The sequence below is a fragment of the Oncorhynchus mykiss genome, chromosome 6 (assembly GCF_013265735.2).
Source record: "Oncorhynchus mykiss isolate Arlee chromosome 6, USDA_OmykA_1.1, whole genome shotgun sequence".
Taxonomy (NCBI): Eukaryota; Metazoa; Chordata; class Actinopteri; order Salmoniformes; family Salmonidae; genus Oncorhynchus; species Oncorhynchus mykiss.
This window is the reverse complement of record NC_048570.1, coordinates 94,720,472-94,739,313: the sequence shown is the minus strand read 5'-3', so window position 1 is coordinate 94,739,313 and position 18,842 is coordinate 94,720,472. Positions and strand designations below refer to the sequence as shown.

The 18,842-nt window shown below is 48.4% G+C and overlaps 1 protein-coding gene across 1 annotated transcript in view; it reads right to left on the bottom strand.

Annotated features, from left to right (window-relative positions):
• LOC110499802 (ras-related protein Rab-8B) overlaps positions 1-18,842 on the bottom strand; it is a 44,479-nt gene that overhangs the window by 20,196 nt on the left and 5,441 nt on the right. Inside the window, exon 2 of the mRNA XM_036981645.1 lies at positions 3,004-3,064. Within this exon, the coding sequence (XP_036837540.1) occupies positions 3,004-3,064 (61 nt within the window). The remainder of the gene's footprint in view (positions 1-3,003; positions 3,065-18,842) is intronic.

Below are 18,842 nucleotides of genomic sequence, written 5' to 3'. Positions count from 1 at the left end.
CCATGTTGATAATGCAGTAGCTACAGCATTACTACATTACCCTGGGAGAGACAGTACAACGTCAGCACAACGTAACAACCATGACGATAATGTAGTAGCTACAGCATTACTACATTACCCTGGGAGAGACAGTACAACGTCAGTACAACGTCAGCACAACGTAACAACCATGACGATAGTGCAGTAGCTACAGCATTACTACATTACCCTGGGAGAGACAGTACAATGTAACAACCATGTCGATAGTGCAGTAGCTACAGCATTACTGCATTACCCTGGGAGCGACAGTACAACGTAACAACCATGTTGATAATGCAGTAGCTACAGCATTACTACATTACCCTGGCAGAGACAGTACAATGTCAGTACAACGTAACAACCATGTCGATAGTGTAGTAGCTACAGCATTACTACATTACCCTGGGAGAGACAAAACAACGTCAGTACAACGTAACAACCATGTTGATAGTGTAGTAGCTACAGCATTACTACATTACCCTGGGAGAGACAGTACAACGTAACAACCATGTTGATAATGCAGTAGCTACAGCCAGTGTTACCAAACATCAGTGTGAGAGGGCCTGGGGGTTCTCCCTCTAATCCGTGTCAGACAGTGATACGACCAGCGGTGCCTAGTGTAAGGGACGACCCTGGACAGGGGATGAATACGCAGGCCAAATGTGTGTATCCAAACACAGCTGAACACTCTTACACACGCAAGCTATCTCTGACTACAAGGCAGTCAACACTACACTGCAGATCCCCTCAGGGCTGATGGAGGCTCTCCAAGCTATCTCTGACTACAAGGCAGTCAACACTACACTTCAGATCCCCTCAGGGCTTATAAGAGGCTCTCCAAGCTATCACTGACTACAAGGCAGTCAACACTACACTTCAGATCCACTCAGGGCTGATAGAGGCTCTCCAAGCTATCACTGACTACAAGACAGACAACACTACACATCAGATCCACTCAGGGCTGATAGAGGCTCTCCAAGATATCACTGAATACAAGGCAGTCAACAATACACTTCAGATTCACTCAGGGCTGATAGAGGCTCTCCAAGCTATCACTGACTACAAGGCAGTCAACACTACACTTCAGATCACCTCAGGGCTGATAGAGGCTCTCCAAGCTATCACTGACTACAAGGCAGTCAACACTACACTTCAGATCCACTCAGGGCTGACAGAGGCTCTCCAAGCTATCTCTGACTACAAGGCAGTCAACACTACACTTCAGATCCCCTCAGGGCTGATAGAGGCTCTCCAAGCTATCTCTGACTACAAGGCAGTCAACACTACACTTCATATCCCATCAGGGCTGATGGAGGCTCTCCAAGCTATCACTGACTTCAAGGCAGTCAACACTACACTTCAGATCCCATCAGGGCTGATAGAGGCTCTCCAAGCTATCACTGACTACAAGGCAGTCAACACTACACTTCAAGTGGCCTACTGGTACTCACCATTAACCTGACAACTCGCACTAAATTATTCCGCTGCTCTGTCGGTCCCCTTCATACTTTATGCCATTATCGAAGATGTTTGTTGTGACGAGTCGTCAACGATTGGATCATCTCTAACCAATCAGAGTATCAAAGCCAATGACACACTTTCAAACTGCCGCTTTACCCACGTGTGTTTTGGCTCAACCCATCGGTTTCTGGACCAATCAGACGGCCCTGATTGGTTCCCATTCAGTGAAGGGTCGAGGAGGTACTCAGATCCAGACTCATTGTGGAGAAGAAACTAACGTCTGTGGGCGTGGCGTATGGCTGGAGCTAGGAGTTTGGGTAACCAGGCAAACTCACCATATCTGGGGCTAGGAGTTTGGGTAACCAGGCAAACTCACCATATCTGGAGCTAGGAGTCTGGGTAGCCAGGCAAACTCACCATATCTGGGGCTAGGAGTCTGGGTAGCCAGGCAAACTCACCATATCTGGAGCTAGGAGTCTGGGTAACCAGGCAAACTCACCATATCTGGAGCTAGGAGTCTAGGTAACCAGGCAAACTCACCATATCTGGAGCTAGAAGTCTGGGAATCCAGGCAAACTCACCATATCTGGAGCAAGGAATCTGGGTAGCCAGGCAAACTCACCATATCTGGGGCAAGGAGTCTAGGTAACCAGGCAAACTCACCATATCTGGAGCTAGAAGTCTGGGAAACCAGGCAAACTCACCATATCTGGAGCAAGGAATCTGGGTAGCCAGGCAAACTCACCATATCTGGGGCAAGGAGTCTGGGTAACCAGGCAAACTCACCATATATGGAGCTATGAGTCTGGGTAACCAGGCAAACTCACCATATACGGAGCAAGGAGTCTGGGTAGCCAGGCAAACTAACCATATCTGGAGCTAGGAGTCTGGGTAACCAGGCAAACTCACCATATCTGGAGCTAGGAGTCTGGGTAACCAGGCAAACTCACCATATCTGGAGCTAGGAGTCTGGGTAACAAGGCAAACTCACCATATCTGGAGCTAGGAGTCTGGGTAACCAGGCAAACTCACTATATCTGGAGCAAGGAGTCTGGGTAAGCAGGCAAACTCACTATATCTGGAGCTAGGAGTCTGGGTAACCAGGCAAACTCACCATATCTGGAGCTAGGAGTCTGGGTAACCAGGCAAACTCATTATATCTGGAGCTAGGAGTCTGGGTAAGCAGGCAAACTCACCATATCTGGAGCTAGGAGTCTGGGTAACAAGGCAAACTCATTATATCTGGAGCAAGTAGTCTGGGTAACCAGGCAAACTCATTATATCTGGAGCTAGGAGTCTGGGTAACCAGGCAAACTCATTATATCTGGAGCAAGTAGTCTGGGTAACCAGGCAAACTCATTATATCTGGAGCTAGGAGTCTGGGTAACCAGGCAAACTCACCATATCTGGAGCAAGGAGTCTGGGTAACCAGGCAAACTCACCATATCTGGAGCTAGGAGTCTGGGTAACCAGGCAAACTCACCATATCTGGAGCTAGGAGTCTGGGTAACCAGGCAAACTCACCATATCTGGAGCTTGATCTTCTTCCCGTCCAACTCTATCGTCCTGATTTTGAAGTCAATACCTGAAATCAGAGAAAAAGTGAGGAAAAACATTTCTAAAGTGTTAAACTACATCTGAGCCAGTGGGTAGGGGCTAGCTGGGGGCTAACTGGGGGCTAGCTGGGGGCTAGATGGGGGCTAGCTGGGGGCTAGCTGGGGGCTAACTGGGGGCTAACTGGGGCCTAACTGGGGGCTAGCTGGGGGCTAACTGGGGGCTAGATGGGGGCTAGCTGGGGGCTAGCTGGGGGCTAACTGGGAGCTAACTGGGAGATAACTGGGGGCTAACTGGGAGCTAGCTGGGGGCTAGCTGGGAGCTAACTGGGGGCTAGCTGGGGGCTAACTGGTGGCTAGCTGGGGGCTAACTGGGGCTAACTGGGGGCTAACTGGGAGCTAACTGGGCGCTAGCTGGGAGTTAGCTGGGGGCTAACTGGGGGCTAGATTTAGTCCCCTGGCATCACTGGTATTGAACTTCACATGACGGACCATCAAGCCACCTATTAACACTGTTACAGACCATGAGGACTGAAGGTAAACATTCCTATTAACACTGTTACAGACCATGAGGACTGAAGGTAAACATTCCTATTAACACTGTTACAGACCATGAGGACTGAAGGTCAGCATTCCTATTAACACTGTTACAGACCATGAGGACTGAAGGTCAGCATTCCTATTAACACTGTTACAGACCATGACAGACCATGACAGACAGACAGACAGACAGACAGACGGAGAGAGAGAGAGAGACAGACAGACAGACAGAGACAGACAGACAGACAGACAGACAGACAGACAGAGAGAGAGACAGAGAGACATACAGACAGACAGACAGACAGACAGACAGACAGACAGACAGACAGACAGACAGACAGACAGAGAGAGAGAGAGAGAGAGAGAGAGAGAGAGAGAGACAGACAGACAGACAGACAGACAGACAGACAGACAGACAGCGCTACAAGGTAAAAACTATCCCCTAAAAGCGGTCTGTCAAGCAGTTTCTCTTACTGAAAAGTGGAGGTTCTGTGTGTATAAATCTATTGGCACGTAGTAGGTTGCTATGGCGTACTTCTGTAACCTGATGACAGACGAGCTCCAATCAGAATAGTCCTTGTTGAGTGCTGAGGGACAGCACACGTCACTAGCCAGTAACATGAGAGGAAACGTGGGTACCTGCACAATTACCAGTCTGTCCCTGGAACAAGTGTCACAATATTAAACACATAATGAGCTAGCCTAGCGCCAGCTAGCTGCGGGGCTTTGATACAGGTCTGGCAACCTGTTCCCTATATAGTGCGAATAAGGGTGCTATTCAGGACGCAGATACAGACGGAGGGGGTGATGCAGGTGGGCAGGCTCACTGAGAGGAGAGGATGTGGTGTAGAGAACAGAGCACCACAGCAGGTTGTAGAGAGCAGTCTACCGGGAACACAGACTGACTATTTACACCAGATGCTAAACAGACACTAGAGCGTTTGTCCCTCGGGGAAAGTGGTCTACGTAGCAAATGAGACATGTCTTCATGTCACAGTCGTCTGCTGCAGGCTAGAGTTTCAAACGCTTTCTGTAGGTTTAATAGCCTACTACCTTCCGTAAGTGCAAGATGAGGATGCTAGGCTACCTTCCTGTTCTAGAGAAACTGTTGTGTTTCCTAGGGGTTTATACAGGGCCTTTACAGTAGAAACTGCTGTGTTTCCTAGGGGTTTATACAGGGCCTTTACAATAGAAACTGCTATGTTTCCTAGGGGTTTAAACAGGGCCTTTACAATAGATAACTGCTGTGTTTCCTAGGGGTTTATACAGGGCCTTTACAATAGATAACTGCTGTGTTTCCTAGGGGTTTATACAGGGCCTTTACAATAGAAACTACTGTGTTTCCTAGGGGTTTAAACAGGGCCTTTACAATAGAAACTGCTGTGTTTCCTAGGGGTTTATACAGGGCCTTTACAATAGATAACTGCTGTGTTTCCTAGGGGTTTATACAGGGCCTTTACAATAGATAACTGCTGTGTTTCCTAGGGGTTTATACAGGGCCTTTACAATAGATAACTGCTGTGTTTCCTAGGGGTTTATACAGGGCCTTTACAATAGAAACTACTGTGTTTCCTAGGGGTTTAAACAGGGCCTTTACAATAGAAACTTCTGTGTTTCCTAGGGGTTTATACAGGGCCTTTACAATAGATAACTGCTGTGTTTCCTAGGGGTTTATACAGGGCCTTTACAATAGATAACTGCTGTGTTTCCTAGGGGTTTATACAGGGCCTTTACAATAGAAACTGCTGTCTTTCCTAGGGGTTTATACAGTGCCTTTACAGTAGAAACTGCTGTGTTTCCTAGGGGTTTATACAGGGCCTTTACAATAGAAACTGCTGTGTTTCCTAGGGGTTTATACAGTGCCTTTACAGTAGAAACTGCTGTGTTTCCTAGGGGTTTATACAGGGCCTTTACAGTAGAAACTGCTGTGTTTCCTAGGGGTTTATACAGGGCCTTTACAGTAGAAACTGCTGTGTTTCCTAGGGGTTTATACAGTGCCTTTACAGTAGAAACTGCTGTGTTTCCTAGGGGTTTATACAGGGCCTTTACAGTAGAAACTGCTGTGTTTCCTAGGGGTTTATACAGGGCCTTTACAATAGAAACTGCTGTGTTTCCTAGGGGTTTATACAGGGCCTTTACAGTAGAAACTGCTGTGTTTCCTAGGGGTTTATACAGGGCCTTTACAGTAGAAACTGCTGTGTTTCCTAGGGGTTTATACAGTGCCTTTACAGTAGAAACTGCTGTGTTTCCTAGGGGTTTATACAGGGCCTTTACAGTAGAAACTGCTGTGTTTCCTAGGGGTTTATACAGTGCCTTTATAATAGATAACTGCTGTGTTTCCTAGGGGTTTATACAGGGCCTTTACAATAGAAACTGCTGTGTTTCCTAGGGGTTTATACAGGGCCTTTACAATAGAAACTGCTGTGTTTCCTAGGGGTTTATACAGGGCCTTTACAATAGAAACTGCTATGTTTCCTAGGGGTTTATACAGGACCTTTACAATAGATAACTGCTGTGTTTCCTAGGGGTTTATACAGGGCCTTTACAATAGATAACTGCTGTGTTTCCTAGGGGTTTATACAGGGCCTTTACAATAGAAACTGCTGGGACAGTGCTGCTCGCTAACTAACTCTGCAGCTACACTATACACGTTGAGTTGCTTTGCCATCGGCGCTGTGTCAATGTGATGCTCTACCTGAGGAGAGGAGAGGAGGGGAGGGGAAGAGGAAAGGAGGAGAGGGGAAGAGAGGAGCAGAGGAGAGAGGAAGAGGACAGGAGGAGAGGAGATGGGAAGAGAGGAGCAGAGGAGAGAGGAAGAGGAAAGGAGAGGGGAAGAGAGGAGCAGAGGAGAGAGGAAGAGGACAGGAGGAGAGGAGAGGGGAAGAGAGGAGCAGAGGAGAGAGGAAGAGGACAGGAGGAGAGGAGAGGGGAAGAGAGGAGCAGATGAGAGCGGAAGAGGAAAGGAGAAGAGGGGAAGAAAGGAGCAGAGGAGATGAGGAGAAAAGGAGAGGGGAAGAGAGGAGCAGAGGAGATGAGGAGAAAAGGAGAGGAGGAGAAAAGGAGAGGAGCAGAATGGAAGAGGAGAGGATGAGAGGGGAAGAGGAGAAGACAAGAGGAGAGGATGAGAGGGGAAGAGGAGAGGACAGAAGAGGAGAGGATGAGAGGGGAAGAGGAGAGGATGAGAGGGGAAGAGGAGAGGACAGAAGAGGAGAGGATGAGAGGAGAAGAGGAGAGGATGGGAGGAGAAGAGGAGAGGACAGAAGAGGAGAGGATGAGAGGGGAAGAGGAGAGGACAGGAGAGGAGAGGATGAGAGGGGAAGAGGAAAGGACAGAAGAGGAGAGGATGAGAGGGGAAGAGGAGAGGATGAGAGGGGAAGAGGAGAGGACAGCAGAGGGGGGGATGAGAGGGTAAGAGGAGAGGACAGAAGAGGAGAGGATGAGAGGGGAAGAGGAGAGGATGAGAGGGGAAGAGGAGAGGACAGAAGAGGAGAAGATGAGAGGGGAAGAGGAGAGGACAGAAGAGGAGAGTATGAGGAGAGGATGAGAGGGGAAGGAGAGGAGCAGAATGAAAGAGGAGCAGAGGGAATGAGGCCAGGAGCAGAGAGGAAAGCATCTGTATTCTAGTCCCTCTAATGTACTGCACCATATTCATCCAGGAGGCCATAACCAGTGGTGTCTAGTGGAGGATATAACCAGTGGTGTCTAGTGGAGGATATAACCAGTGGTGTCTAGTGGAGGACATAACCAGTGGTGTCTAGTGGAGGATATAACCAGTGGTGTCTAGTGGAGGATATAACCAGTGGTGTCTAGTGGAGGATATAACCAGTGGTGTCTAGTGGAGGACATAACCAGTGGTGTCTAGTGGAGGACATAACCAGTGGTGTCTAGTGGAGGATATAACCAGTGGTGTCTAGTGGAGGATATAACCAGTGGTGTCTAGTGGAGGACATAACCAGTGGTGTATAGTGGAGGACATAACCAGTGGTGTCTAGTGGAGGACCTAACCAGTGGTGTCTAGTGGAGGATATAACCAGTGGTGTCTAGTGGAGGATATAACCAGTGGTGTCTAGTGGAGGATATAACCAGTGGTGTCTAGCGGAGGATATAACCAGTGGTGTCTAGTGGAGGACATAACCAGTGGTGTCTAGTGGAGGATATAACCAGTGGTGTCTAGTGGAGGATATAACCAGTGGTGTCTAGTGGAGGACATAACCAGTGGTGTCTAGTGGAGGACATAACCAGTGGTGTCTAGTGGAGGATATAACCAGTGGTGTCTAGTGGAGGACATAACCAGTGGTGTCTAGTGGAGGACATAACCAGTGGTGTCTAGTGGAGGATATAACCAGTGGTGTCTAGTGGAGGACATAACCAGTGGTGTCTAGTGGAGGACATAACCAGTGGTGTCTAGTGGAGGACATAACCAGTGGTGTCTAGTGGAGGACATAACCAGTGGTGTCTAGTGGAGGACATAACCAGTGGTGTCTAGTGGAGGATATAACCAGTGGTGTCTAGTGGAGGACATAACCAGTGGTGTCTAGTGGAGGACATAACCAGTGGTGTCTAGTGGAGGACATAACCAGTGGTGTCTAGTGGAGGATATAACCAGTGGTGTCTAGTGGAGGACATAACCAGTGGTGTCTAGTGGAGGACATAACCAGTGGTGTCTAGTGGAGGACATAACCAGTGGTGTCTAGTGGAGGACATAACCAGTGGTGTCTAGTGGAGGCCATAACCAGTGGTGTCTAGTGGAGGATATAACCAGTGGTATCTAGTGGAGGATATAACCAGTGGTGTCTAGTGGAGGACATAACCAGTGGTGTCTAGTGGAGGACATAACCAGTGGTGTCTAGTGGAGGACCTAACCAGTGGTGTCTAGTGGAGGATATAACCAGTGGTGTCTAGTGGAGGACATAACCAGTGGTGTCTAGTGGAGGATATAACCAGTGGTGTCTAGTGGAGGACATAACCAGTGGTGTCTAGTGGAGGACATAACCAGTGGTGTCTAGTGGAGGATATAACCAGTGGTGTCTAGTGGAGGACATAACCAGTGGTGTCTAGTGGAGGACATAACCAGTGGTGTCTAGTGGATGATATAACCAGTGGTGTCTAGTGGAGGACATAACCAGTGGTGTCTAGTGGAGGACAGTGGTGTCTAGTGGAGGATATAACCAGTGGTGTCTAGTGGAGGACATAACCAGTGGTGTCTAGTGGAGGACATAACCAGTGGTGTCTAGTGGAGGATATAACCAGTGGTGTCTAGTGGAGGACATAACCAGTGGTGTCTAGTGGAGGACCTAACCAGTGGTGTGTAGTGGAGGATATAACCAGTGGTGTCTAGTGGAGGACATAACCAGTGGTGTCTAGTGGAGGACATAACCAGTGGTGTCTAGTGGAGGACATAACCAGTGGTGTCTAGTGGAGGACATAACCAGTGGTGTCTAGTGGAGGACATAACCAGTGGTGTCTAGTGGAGGATATAACCAGTGGTGTCTAGTGGAGGACATAACCAGTGGTGTCTAGTGGAGGATATAACCAGTGGTGTCTAGTGGAGGACATAACCAGTGGTGTCTAGTGGAGGACATAACCAGTGGTGTCTAGTGGAGGATATAACCAGTGGTGTCTAGTGGAGGACATAACCAGTGGTGTCTAGTGGAGGACATAACCAGTGGTGTCTAGTGGAGGATATAACCAGTGGTGTCTAGTGGAGGACATAACCAGTGGTGTCTAGTGGAGGACAGTGGTGTCTAGTGGAGGATATAACCAGTGGTGTCTAGTGGAGGACATAACCAGTGGTGTCTAGTGGAGGACATAACCAGTGGTGTCTAGCGGAGGACATAACCAGTGGTGTCTAGTGGAGGATATAACCAGTGGTATCTAGTGGAGGATATCACCAGTGGTGTCTAGTGGAGGATATAACCAGTGGTGTCTAGTGGAGGACATAACCAGTGGTGTCTAGTGGAGGACATAACCAGTGGTGTCTAGTGGAGGACATAACCAGTGGTGTCTAGTGGAGGATATAACCAGTGGTGTCTAGTGGAGGACATAACCAGTGGTGTCTAGTAGAGGACCTAACCAGTGGTGTCTAGTGGAGGATATAACCAGTGGTGTCTAGTGGAGGACATAACCAGTGGTGTCTAGTGGAGGACATAACCAGTGGTGTCTAGTGGAGGACATAACCAGTGGTGTCTAGTGGAGGACATAACCAGTGGTGTCTAGTGGAGGACCTAACCAGTGGTGTCTAGTGGAGGACATAACCAGTGGTGTCTAGTGGAGGACCTAACCAGTGGTGTCTAGTGGAGGACCTAACCAGTGGTGTCTAGTGGAGGACATAACCAGTAGTGTCTAGTGGAGGACATAACCAGTGGTGTCTAGTGGAGGACATAACCAGTGGTGTCTAGTGGAGGACATAACCAGTGGTGTCTAGTGGAGGACATAACCAGTGGTGTCTAGTGGAGGACATAACCAGTGGTGTCTAGTGGAGGACATAACCAGTGGTGTCTAATGGAGGACATAACCAGTGGTGTCTAGTGGAGGATATAACCAGTGGTGTCTAGTGGAGGACATAACCAGTGGTGTCTAGTGGAGGACATAACCAGTGGTGTCTAGTGGAGGACAGTGGTGTCTAGTGGAGGACATAACCAGTGGTGTCTAGTGGAGGACATAACCAGTGGTGTCTAGTGGAGGACAGTGGTGTCTAGTGGAGGACATAACCAGTGGTGTCTAGTGGAGGACATAACCAGTGGTGTCTAGTCGAGGACATGACCAGTGGTGTCTAGTGGAGGATATAACCAGTGGTGTCTAGTGGAGGATATAACCAGTGGTGTCTAGTGGAGGACATAACCAGTGGTGTCTAGTGGAGGACATAACCAGTGGTGTCTAGTGGAGGATATAACCAGTGGTGTCTAGTGGAGGACATAACCAGTGGTGTCTAGTGGAGGACAGTGGTGTCTAGTGGAGGATATAACCAGTGGTGTCTAGTGGAGGACAGTGGTGTCTAGTGGAGGATATAACCAGTGGTGTCTAGTGGAGGACAGTGGTGTCTAGTGGAGGACATAACCAGTGGTGTCTAGTGGAGGACATAACCAGTGGTGTCTAGTGGAGGACATAACCAGTGGTGTCTAGTGGAGGATATAACCAGTGGTGTCTAGTGGAGGACATAACCAGTGGTGTCTAGTGGAGGACATAACCAGTGGTGTCTAGTGGAGGATATAACCAGTGGTGTCTAGTGGAGGACATAACCAGTGGTGTCTAGTGGAGGACATAACCAGTGGTGTCTAGTGGAGGACATAACCAGTGGTGTCTAGTGGAGGACATAACCAGTGGTGTCTAGTGGAGGACATAACCAGTGGTGTCTAGTGGAGGATATAACCAGTGGTGTCTAGTGGAGGACAGTGGTGTCTAGTGGAGGACATAACCAGTGGTGTCTAGTGGAGGATATAACCAGTGGTGTCTAGTGGAGGACATAACCAGTAGTGTCTAGTGGAGGACATAACCAGTAGTGTCTAGTGGAGGACATAACCAGTAGTGTCTAGTCGAGGCCACCTGCAACCAAAATCCACTTTATTGCTCATAATTTCAATTCATAAGACAGAATGAACGGGCGTCAGGCCATCGAGAATTGAACCTCGCCGATTATTGAGCTTGGACGCTGCCATTGGACGTGACACAACGCGAGCACAACACAGTGAAGCATCTTTCATTCCTTCCTGTCGCTACAGGGCTGTAAACACACAGACTTCCCTTCCTGCCTCTATAGGGGGAAAACACAGAGACTTCCCTTCCTGCCTCCACAGGGGGAAAACACACAGACTTCCCTTCCTGTCTCTACAGGGCTGTAAACACACAGACTTCCCTTCCTGTCTCTACAGGGCTGTAAACACACAGACTTCCCTTCCTGCCTCTATAGGGGGAAAACACAGAGACTTCCCTTCCTGCCTCCACAGGGGGAAAACACACAGACTTCCCTTCCTGTCTCTACAGGGGGAAAACACACAGACTTCCCTTCCTGTCTCTACAGGGGGAAAACACACAGACTTCCCTTCCTGTCTCTACAGGGCTGTAAACACACAGACTTCCCTTCCTGTCTCTACAGGGCTGTAAACACACAGACTTCCCTTCCTGCCTCTACAGGGGGACATAACCAGTGGTGTCTAGTGGAGGACATAACCAGTGGTGTCTAGTGGAGGATATAACCAGTGGTGTCTAGTGGAGGACATAACCAGTGGTGTCTAGTGGAGGATATAACCAGTGGTGTCTAGTGGAGGACAGTGGTGTCTAGTGGAGGATATAACCAGTGGTGTCTAGTGGAGGACATAACCAGTGGTGTCTAGTGGAGAACATAACCAGTGGTGTCTAGTGGAGGACAGTGGTGTCTAGTGGAGGACATAACCAGTGGTGTCTAGTGGAGGACATAACCAGTGGTGTCTAGTGGAGGACAGTGGTGTCTAGTGGAGGACATAACCAGTGGTGTCTAGTGGAGGACATAACCAGTGGTGTCTAGTCGAGGACATAACCAGTGGTGTCTAGTGGAGGATATAACCAGTGGTGTCTAGTGGAGGATATAACCAGTGGTGTCTAGTGGAGGATATAACCAGTGGTGTCTAGTGGAGGACATAACCAGTGGTGTCTAGTGGAGGACATAACCAGTGGTGTCTAGTGGAGGACATAACCAGTGGTGTCTAGTGGAGGACATAACCAGTGGTGTCTAGTGGAGGACCTAACCAGTGGTGTCTAGTGGAGGACATAACCAGTGGTGTCTAGTGGAGGACATAACCAGTGGTGTCTAGTGGAGGACAAAACCAGTGGTGTCTAGTGGAGGACATAACCAGTGGTGTCTAGTGGAGGACCTAACCAGTGGTGTCTAGTGGAGGACATAACCAGTAGTGTCTAGTGGAGGACATAACCAGTGGTGTCTAGTGGAGGACATAACCAGTGGTGTCTAGTGGAGGACATAACCAGTGGTGTCTAGTGGAGGACATAACCAGTGGTGTCTAGTGGAGGGCATAACCAGTGGTGTCTAGTGGAGGATATAACCAGTGGTGTCTAGTGGAGGACATAACCAGTGGTGTCTAGTGGAGGACATAACCAGTGGTGTCTAGTGGAGGACAGTGGTGTCTAGTGGAGGACATAACCAGTGGTGTCTAGTGGAGGACATAACCAGTGGTGTCTAGTGGAGGACAGTGGTGTCTAGTGGAGGACATGACCAGTGGTGTCTAGTGGAGGACATAACCAGTGGTGTCTAGTCGAGGACATAACCAGTGGTGTCTAGTGGAGGATATAACCAGTGGTGTCTAGTGGAGGATATAACCAGTGGTGTCTAGTGGAGGACATAACCAGTGGTGTCTAGTGGAGGATATAACCAGTGGTGTCTAGTGGAGGACATAACCAGTGGTGTCTAGTGGAGGACATAACCAGTGGTGTCTAGTGGAGGACAGTGGTGTCTAGTGGAGGACATAACCAGTGGTGTCTAGTGGAGGATATAACCAGTGGTGTCTAGTGGAGGACATAACCAGTGGTGTCTAGTGGAGGACATAACCAGTGGTGTCTAGTGGAGGACATAACCAGTGGTGTCTAGTGGAGGACATAACCAGTGGTGTCTAGTGGAGGACATAACCAGTGGTGTCTAGTGGAGGATATAACCAGTGGTGTCTAGTGGAGGACATAACCAGTGGTGTCTAGTGGAGGACATAACCAGTGGTGTCTAGTGGAGGATATAACCAGTGGTGTCTAGTGGAGGACATAACCAGTGGTGTCTAGTGGAGGACAGTGGTGTCTAGTGGAGGACATAACCAGTGGTGTCTAGTGGAGGATATAACCAGTGGTGTCTAGTGGAGGACATAACCAGTAGTGTCTAGTGGAGGACATAACCAGTAGTGTCTAGTGGAGGACATAACCAGTAGTGTCTAGTCGAGGCCACCTGCAACCAAAATCCACTTTATTGCTCATAATTTCAATTCATAAGACAGAATGAACGGGCGTCAGGCCATCGAGAATTGAACCTCGCCGATTATTGAGCTTGGACGCTGCCATTGGACGTGACACAACGCGAGCACAACACAGTGAAGCATCTTTCATTCCTTCCTGTCGCTACAGGGCTGTAAACACACAGACTTCCCTTCCTGCCTCTATAGGGGGAAAACACAGAGACTTCCCTTCCTGCCTCCACAGGGGGAAAACACACAGACTTCCCTTCCTGTCTCTACAGGGCTGTAAACACACAGACTTCCCTTCCTGCCTCTATAGGGGGAAAACACAGAGACTTCCCTTCCTGCCTCCACAGGGGGAAAACACACAGACTTCCCTTCCTGTCTCTACAGGGCTGTAAACACACAGACTTCCCTTCCTGTCTCTACAGGGCTGTAAACACACAGACTTCCCTTCCTGCCTCTATAGGGGGAAAACACAGAGACTTCCCTTCCTGCCTCCACAGGGGGAAAACACACAGACTTCCCTTCCTGTCTCTACAGGGGGAAAACACACAGACTTCCCTTCCTGTCTCTACAGGGGGAAAACACACAGACTTCCCTTCCTGTCTCTACAGGGCTGTAAACACACAGACTTCCCTTCCTGTCTCTACAGGGGGAAAACACACAGACTTCCCTTCCTGCCTCTACAGGGCTGTAAACACACAGACTTCCCTTCCTGTCTCTACAGGGCTGTAAACACACAGACTTCCCTTCCTGCCTCTACAGGGCTGTAAACACACAGCCTTCCCTTCCTGCCTCTACAGGGGGAAAACACACAGACTTCCCTTCCTGTCTCTACAGGGGGAAAACACACAGACTTCCCTTCCTGTCTCTACAGGGCTGTAAACACACAGACTTCCCTTCCTGTCTCTACAGGGGGAAAACACACAGACTTCCCTTCCTGCCTCTACAGGGCTGTAAACACACAGACTTCCCTTCCTGTCTCTACAGGGCTGTAAACACACAGACTTCCCTTCCTGCCTCTACAGGGGGAAAACACACAGACTTCTCTTCCTGTCTCTACAGGGCTGTAAACACACAGACTTCTCTTCCTGTCTCTACAGGGCTGTAAACACACAGACTTCCCTTCCTGCCTCTACAGGGGGAAAACACACAGACTTCCCTTCCTGCCTCTACAGGGCTGTAAACACACAGACTTCCCTTCCTGCCTCTACAGGGCTGTAAACACACAGACTTCCCTTCCTGCCTCTACAGGGGGAAAACACACAGACTTCCCTTCCTGTCTCTACAGGGGGAAAACACACAGACTTCCCTTCCTGCCTCTACAGGGCTGTAAACACACAGACTTCCCTTCCTGCCTCTACAGGGGGAAAACCCCTCTAATCCAAGACCTTCAGGATGAGGACGACACAGCAGCTTTGTTTCCGTTCCAAGCTAATCCTCAAAATACAATATAGGGGCCTTTCTTAACTATCTTCAAGAAATCCTCTTCACCCATGTTTAGGGCAATAAAAAATGTCAGAAACAGAACAAAAACTGAAGTAACTATCCTCCCTCCCAGAAGTACTGACAGAAGGAGTCACGACAATGAAAGAATTATCTTTTGTTGGTGAATTCACTTGACAGTGGGTGAATTCCAATGGCTGTGATTCAACTTGCGCTCTTTTGAAGGAGGCTGGTTGGTGACCGAAGCCTTCTGCTGGGCCTGCAGAGGAATGGAAAGAGCTACATCGATGGCTCTGTACTGCGTGGGGTTACTGGCAGTCAGTCAGTACGTCAGAGTGAGAGAGAGAGAGAGGAGACTTTTCCTTCCCCCCCCCCCCCCCCTCTCTCTGTGCTGGCTCCAACAGGGCTCTTCCCCTCCCAGCCAGTCACTTGTGTCCAGGAAGAGGAACCAGGGGCTGGCCAGCGGGGGCTGGTTAGTGGTGGTGATTAGGGAAGCCTGCAGCGGGACCCACCCTGAGTTCACTGACCTCTCTGCTCAGGCCTCACACACAGGAAGAGATGTGAGTGACACACGGACGGAAGATACACACACACACAGAGTGTGTACACACACACACACACACACACACACACACACACACACACACGCGCCCGACCCTGAATACAACAGCTGGTCAGCTGATGGCTCACGAGACAGAGGAGGGTTATGACAGTGCTGCTTCTGTTACTACAGGTCCTTGTATACAGGCTGTGTTACTCATTTCACAGTCACCCTTTAAATTCCCAACACTAATACAGTACTGTGCAGTAGGGGCTCTCATTAGGAATTCACCATCTTAGTTATACAGTTCCCAGCATTCATACTGTACAATAACATCACAGAACTGTACTGAGTGTGAGAGAGAGAGAGAGAGAACTGTGCTGCTTCACACACACACACAACATCATGTCACCTATGTCACGGTGTCCACTTCAGACAGCAGGACTTCAAACAGGACGGACAAGGTCACCTGATGTTAAACTAGACTACTGCTGCTGTCTGTAGAATAGAGTAAAGCTGGCCTATACTTTCTTCTTCTCTGCTCTCTGAGCGAGTGTCTTCCTGTTCGAAGAAAAAAAAATATATACACTTCTCACTTCCTGTTTCACTCAGGAAGATTCTCCTCGCGACGCTACCACCAACCGGACTGAAACAATTCAACAACCTTGTCCTCCGTGACGCACAGGAAACACAGGAGGGCAATCCAAATGGCCCCCTATTCCCTAGTGCACTACATTTAACCAGAGTCCTATAGGCTCTGGTCTAAAGTAATGCACTATATAGGGAATAGGATGCCAGAGTCCAATAGGGACTGGTCTAAAGTAGTGCACTATATAGGGAATAGGGTGCCATTTGGAACACAAACAGACAGGAGGTCTGAGAGTGGTGAAAGAGTGACAGGCTGAATGGATGTAGACAGACAGACAGACAGACAGACAGACAGACAGACAGACAGACAGACAGACAGACAGACAGACAGACAGACAGACAGAGAGACAGACAGACAGACAGGAGGGCTGAGAGTGGTGAAAGAGTGACAGGCTGAATGGATGTAGACAGACAGACAGACAGACAGACAGACAGACAGACAGACAGACAGACAGACAGACAGACAGACAGACAGACAGACAGACAGACAGACAGACAGGAGGGCTGAGAGTGGTGAAAGAGTGACAGGCTGAAGAGGTTGTTATGTTGGGAACTGTGGTGGTGAAAAACACAGGCCAGGTCTGAAATGGCACCCTATTCCCTCTATAGTGCACTACTTTAGACCAGGGCCCACAGGGCTGTCAATTCAGATACAGACTAACCTAGTCCTAGCAGTGGATTCTAGCCATCTATTTCTGTCACTCAGTAGCCCGAATCAAATAAGACGCTTGTAACTTCTCAACTTTCTCTCTTGAATTGGCTTAGAGGGGAGTAGGGGGAACAGGTCAACTCTGTCAAATATGTTGACATGACAGACTAAACACTATACACTATATGACCAGCAGTATGAGGACAGCTGCTCGTCCAACATCTCATTCCAAAGTCATTGGCGTTAATATGGAGTTGGTCCCACCTTTGCTGCTATAACAGCCTCCACTCTTCTGGGAAGGCTTTCCACTAGATGTTGGAACATTGCTGCTATAACAGCCTCCACTCTTCTGGGAAGGCTTTACACTAGATGTTGGTACATTGCTGCTATAACAGCCTCCACTCTTCTGGGGCGGCTTTCCACTAGATGTTGGAACATTGCTGCTATAACAGCCTCCACTCTTCTGGGGCGGCTTTCCACTAGATGTTGGAACATTGCTGCTATAACAGCCTCCACTCTTCTGGGAAGACTTTCCATTAGATGTTGGAACATTGCTGAGGGGACTTGCTTCCATTCAGCCATAAGAGCATTAGTGAGATCGGGAACTGATATTGGGTGATTAGGTCTGGCTCGCAGTCGGAGTTCCAATTCATCTGAAAGGTGATCGTTGGGGTTGAGTTCAGGGCCCTGCGCAGGACAGTCAAGTTCTTCCAACACAGATTTTGACAAACCATTTTGGAGATACCTCGCTGTATACCTCGCTTCGTGCACGGGGGCATTGTCATGTTGAAACAGGAAAGGGCCTTCCCCAAACTGTTGCCACAAAGTTGGAAGCACAGAAACATCTAGAATGTCATTGTATGCTGTAGTGTTACGATTTCCCTTCACTGGAACTAACGAGCCTCGATTTCACACGTCAGCAACGGGTGTGGCTAAAATAGACCAGTCCACTCGTTTGAAGGGTTGTCCACATACGTTTGTATATATAGTGTATTCTGAGGGTAGTGCAACTTTCTATATTAGTCTGTGACAGACAGTAGGGATTGGTGAGAAAAGCTGGATAATATACAGTGGGGCAAAAAAGTATTTAGTCAGCCACCAATTGTGCAAGTTCTCCCACTTAAAAAGATGAGAGAGGCCTATAATTTTCATCATAGGTACACTTCAACTATGACAGCGAAATGAGAATGAATTTATTTGCAAATTATGGTGGAAAATAGAGTCTCAAAGCTCCATGTTGTTGTTGTTTCTATTCAACAGAGTCTCAGAGCTCCATGTTGTTGTTGTTTCTATTCAACAGAGTCTCAGAGCTCCATGTTGTTGTTGTTTCTATTCAACAGAGTCTCAGAGCTCCATGTTGTTGTTGTTTCTATTCAACAGAGTCTCAGAGCTCCATGTTGTTGTTGTTTCTATTCAACAGAGTCTCAGAGCTCCATGTTGTTGTTGTTTCTATTCAACAGAGTCTCAGAGCTCCATGTTGTTGTTTCTATTCAACAGAGTCTCAGAGCTCCATGTTGTTGTTGTTTCTATTCAACAGAGTCTCAGAGCTCCATGTTGTTGTTGTTTCTATTCAACAGAGTCTCAGAGCTCCATGTTGTTGTTTCTATTCAACAGAGTCTCAGAGCTCCATGTTGTTGTTGTTTCTATTCAACAGAGTCTCAGAGCTCCATGTTGTTGTTGTTTCTATTCAACAGAGTCTCAAAGCTCCATGTTGTTGTTGTTTCTATTCAACAGAGTCTCAGAGCTCCATGTTGTTTCTATTCAACAGAGTCTCAGAGCTCCATGTTGTTGTTGTTTCTATTCAACAGAGTCTCAGAGCTCCATGTTGTTGTTGTTTCTATTCAACAGAGTCTCAAAGCTCCATGTTGTTGTTGTTTCTATTCAACAGAGTCTCAGAGCTCCATGTTGTTGTTTCTATTCAACAGAGTCTCAGAGCTCCATGTTGTTGTTTCTATTCTATTCAACAGAGTCCCAAAGCTCCATGTTGTTGTTTCTATTCAACAGAGTCTCAGAGCTCCATGTTGTTGTTGTTTCTATTCAACAGAGTCTCAGAGCTCCAT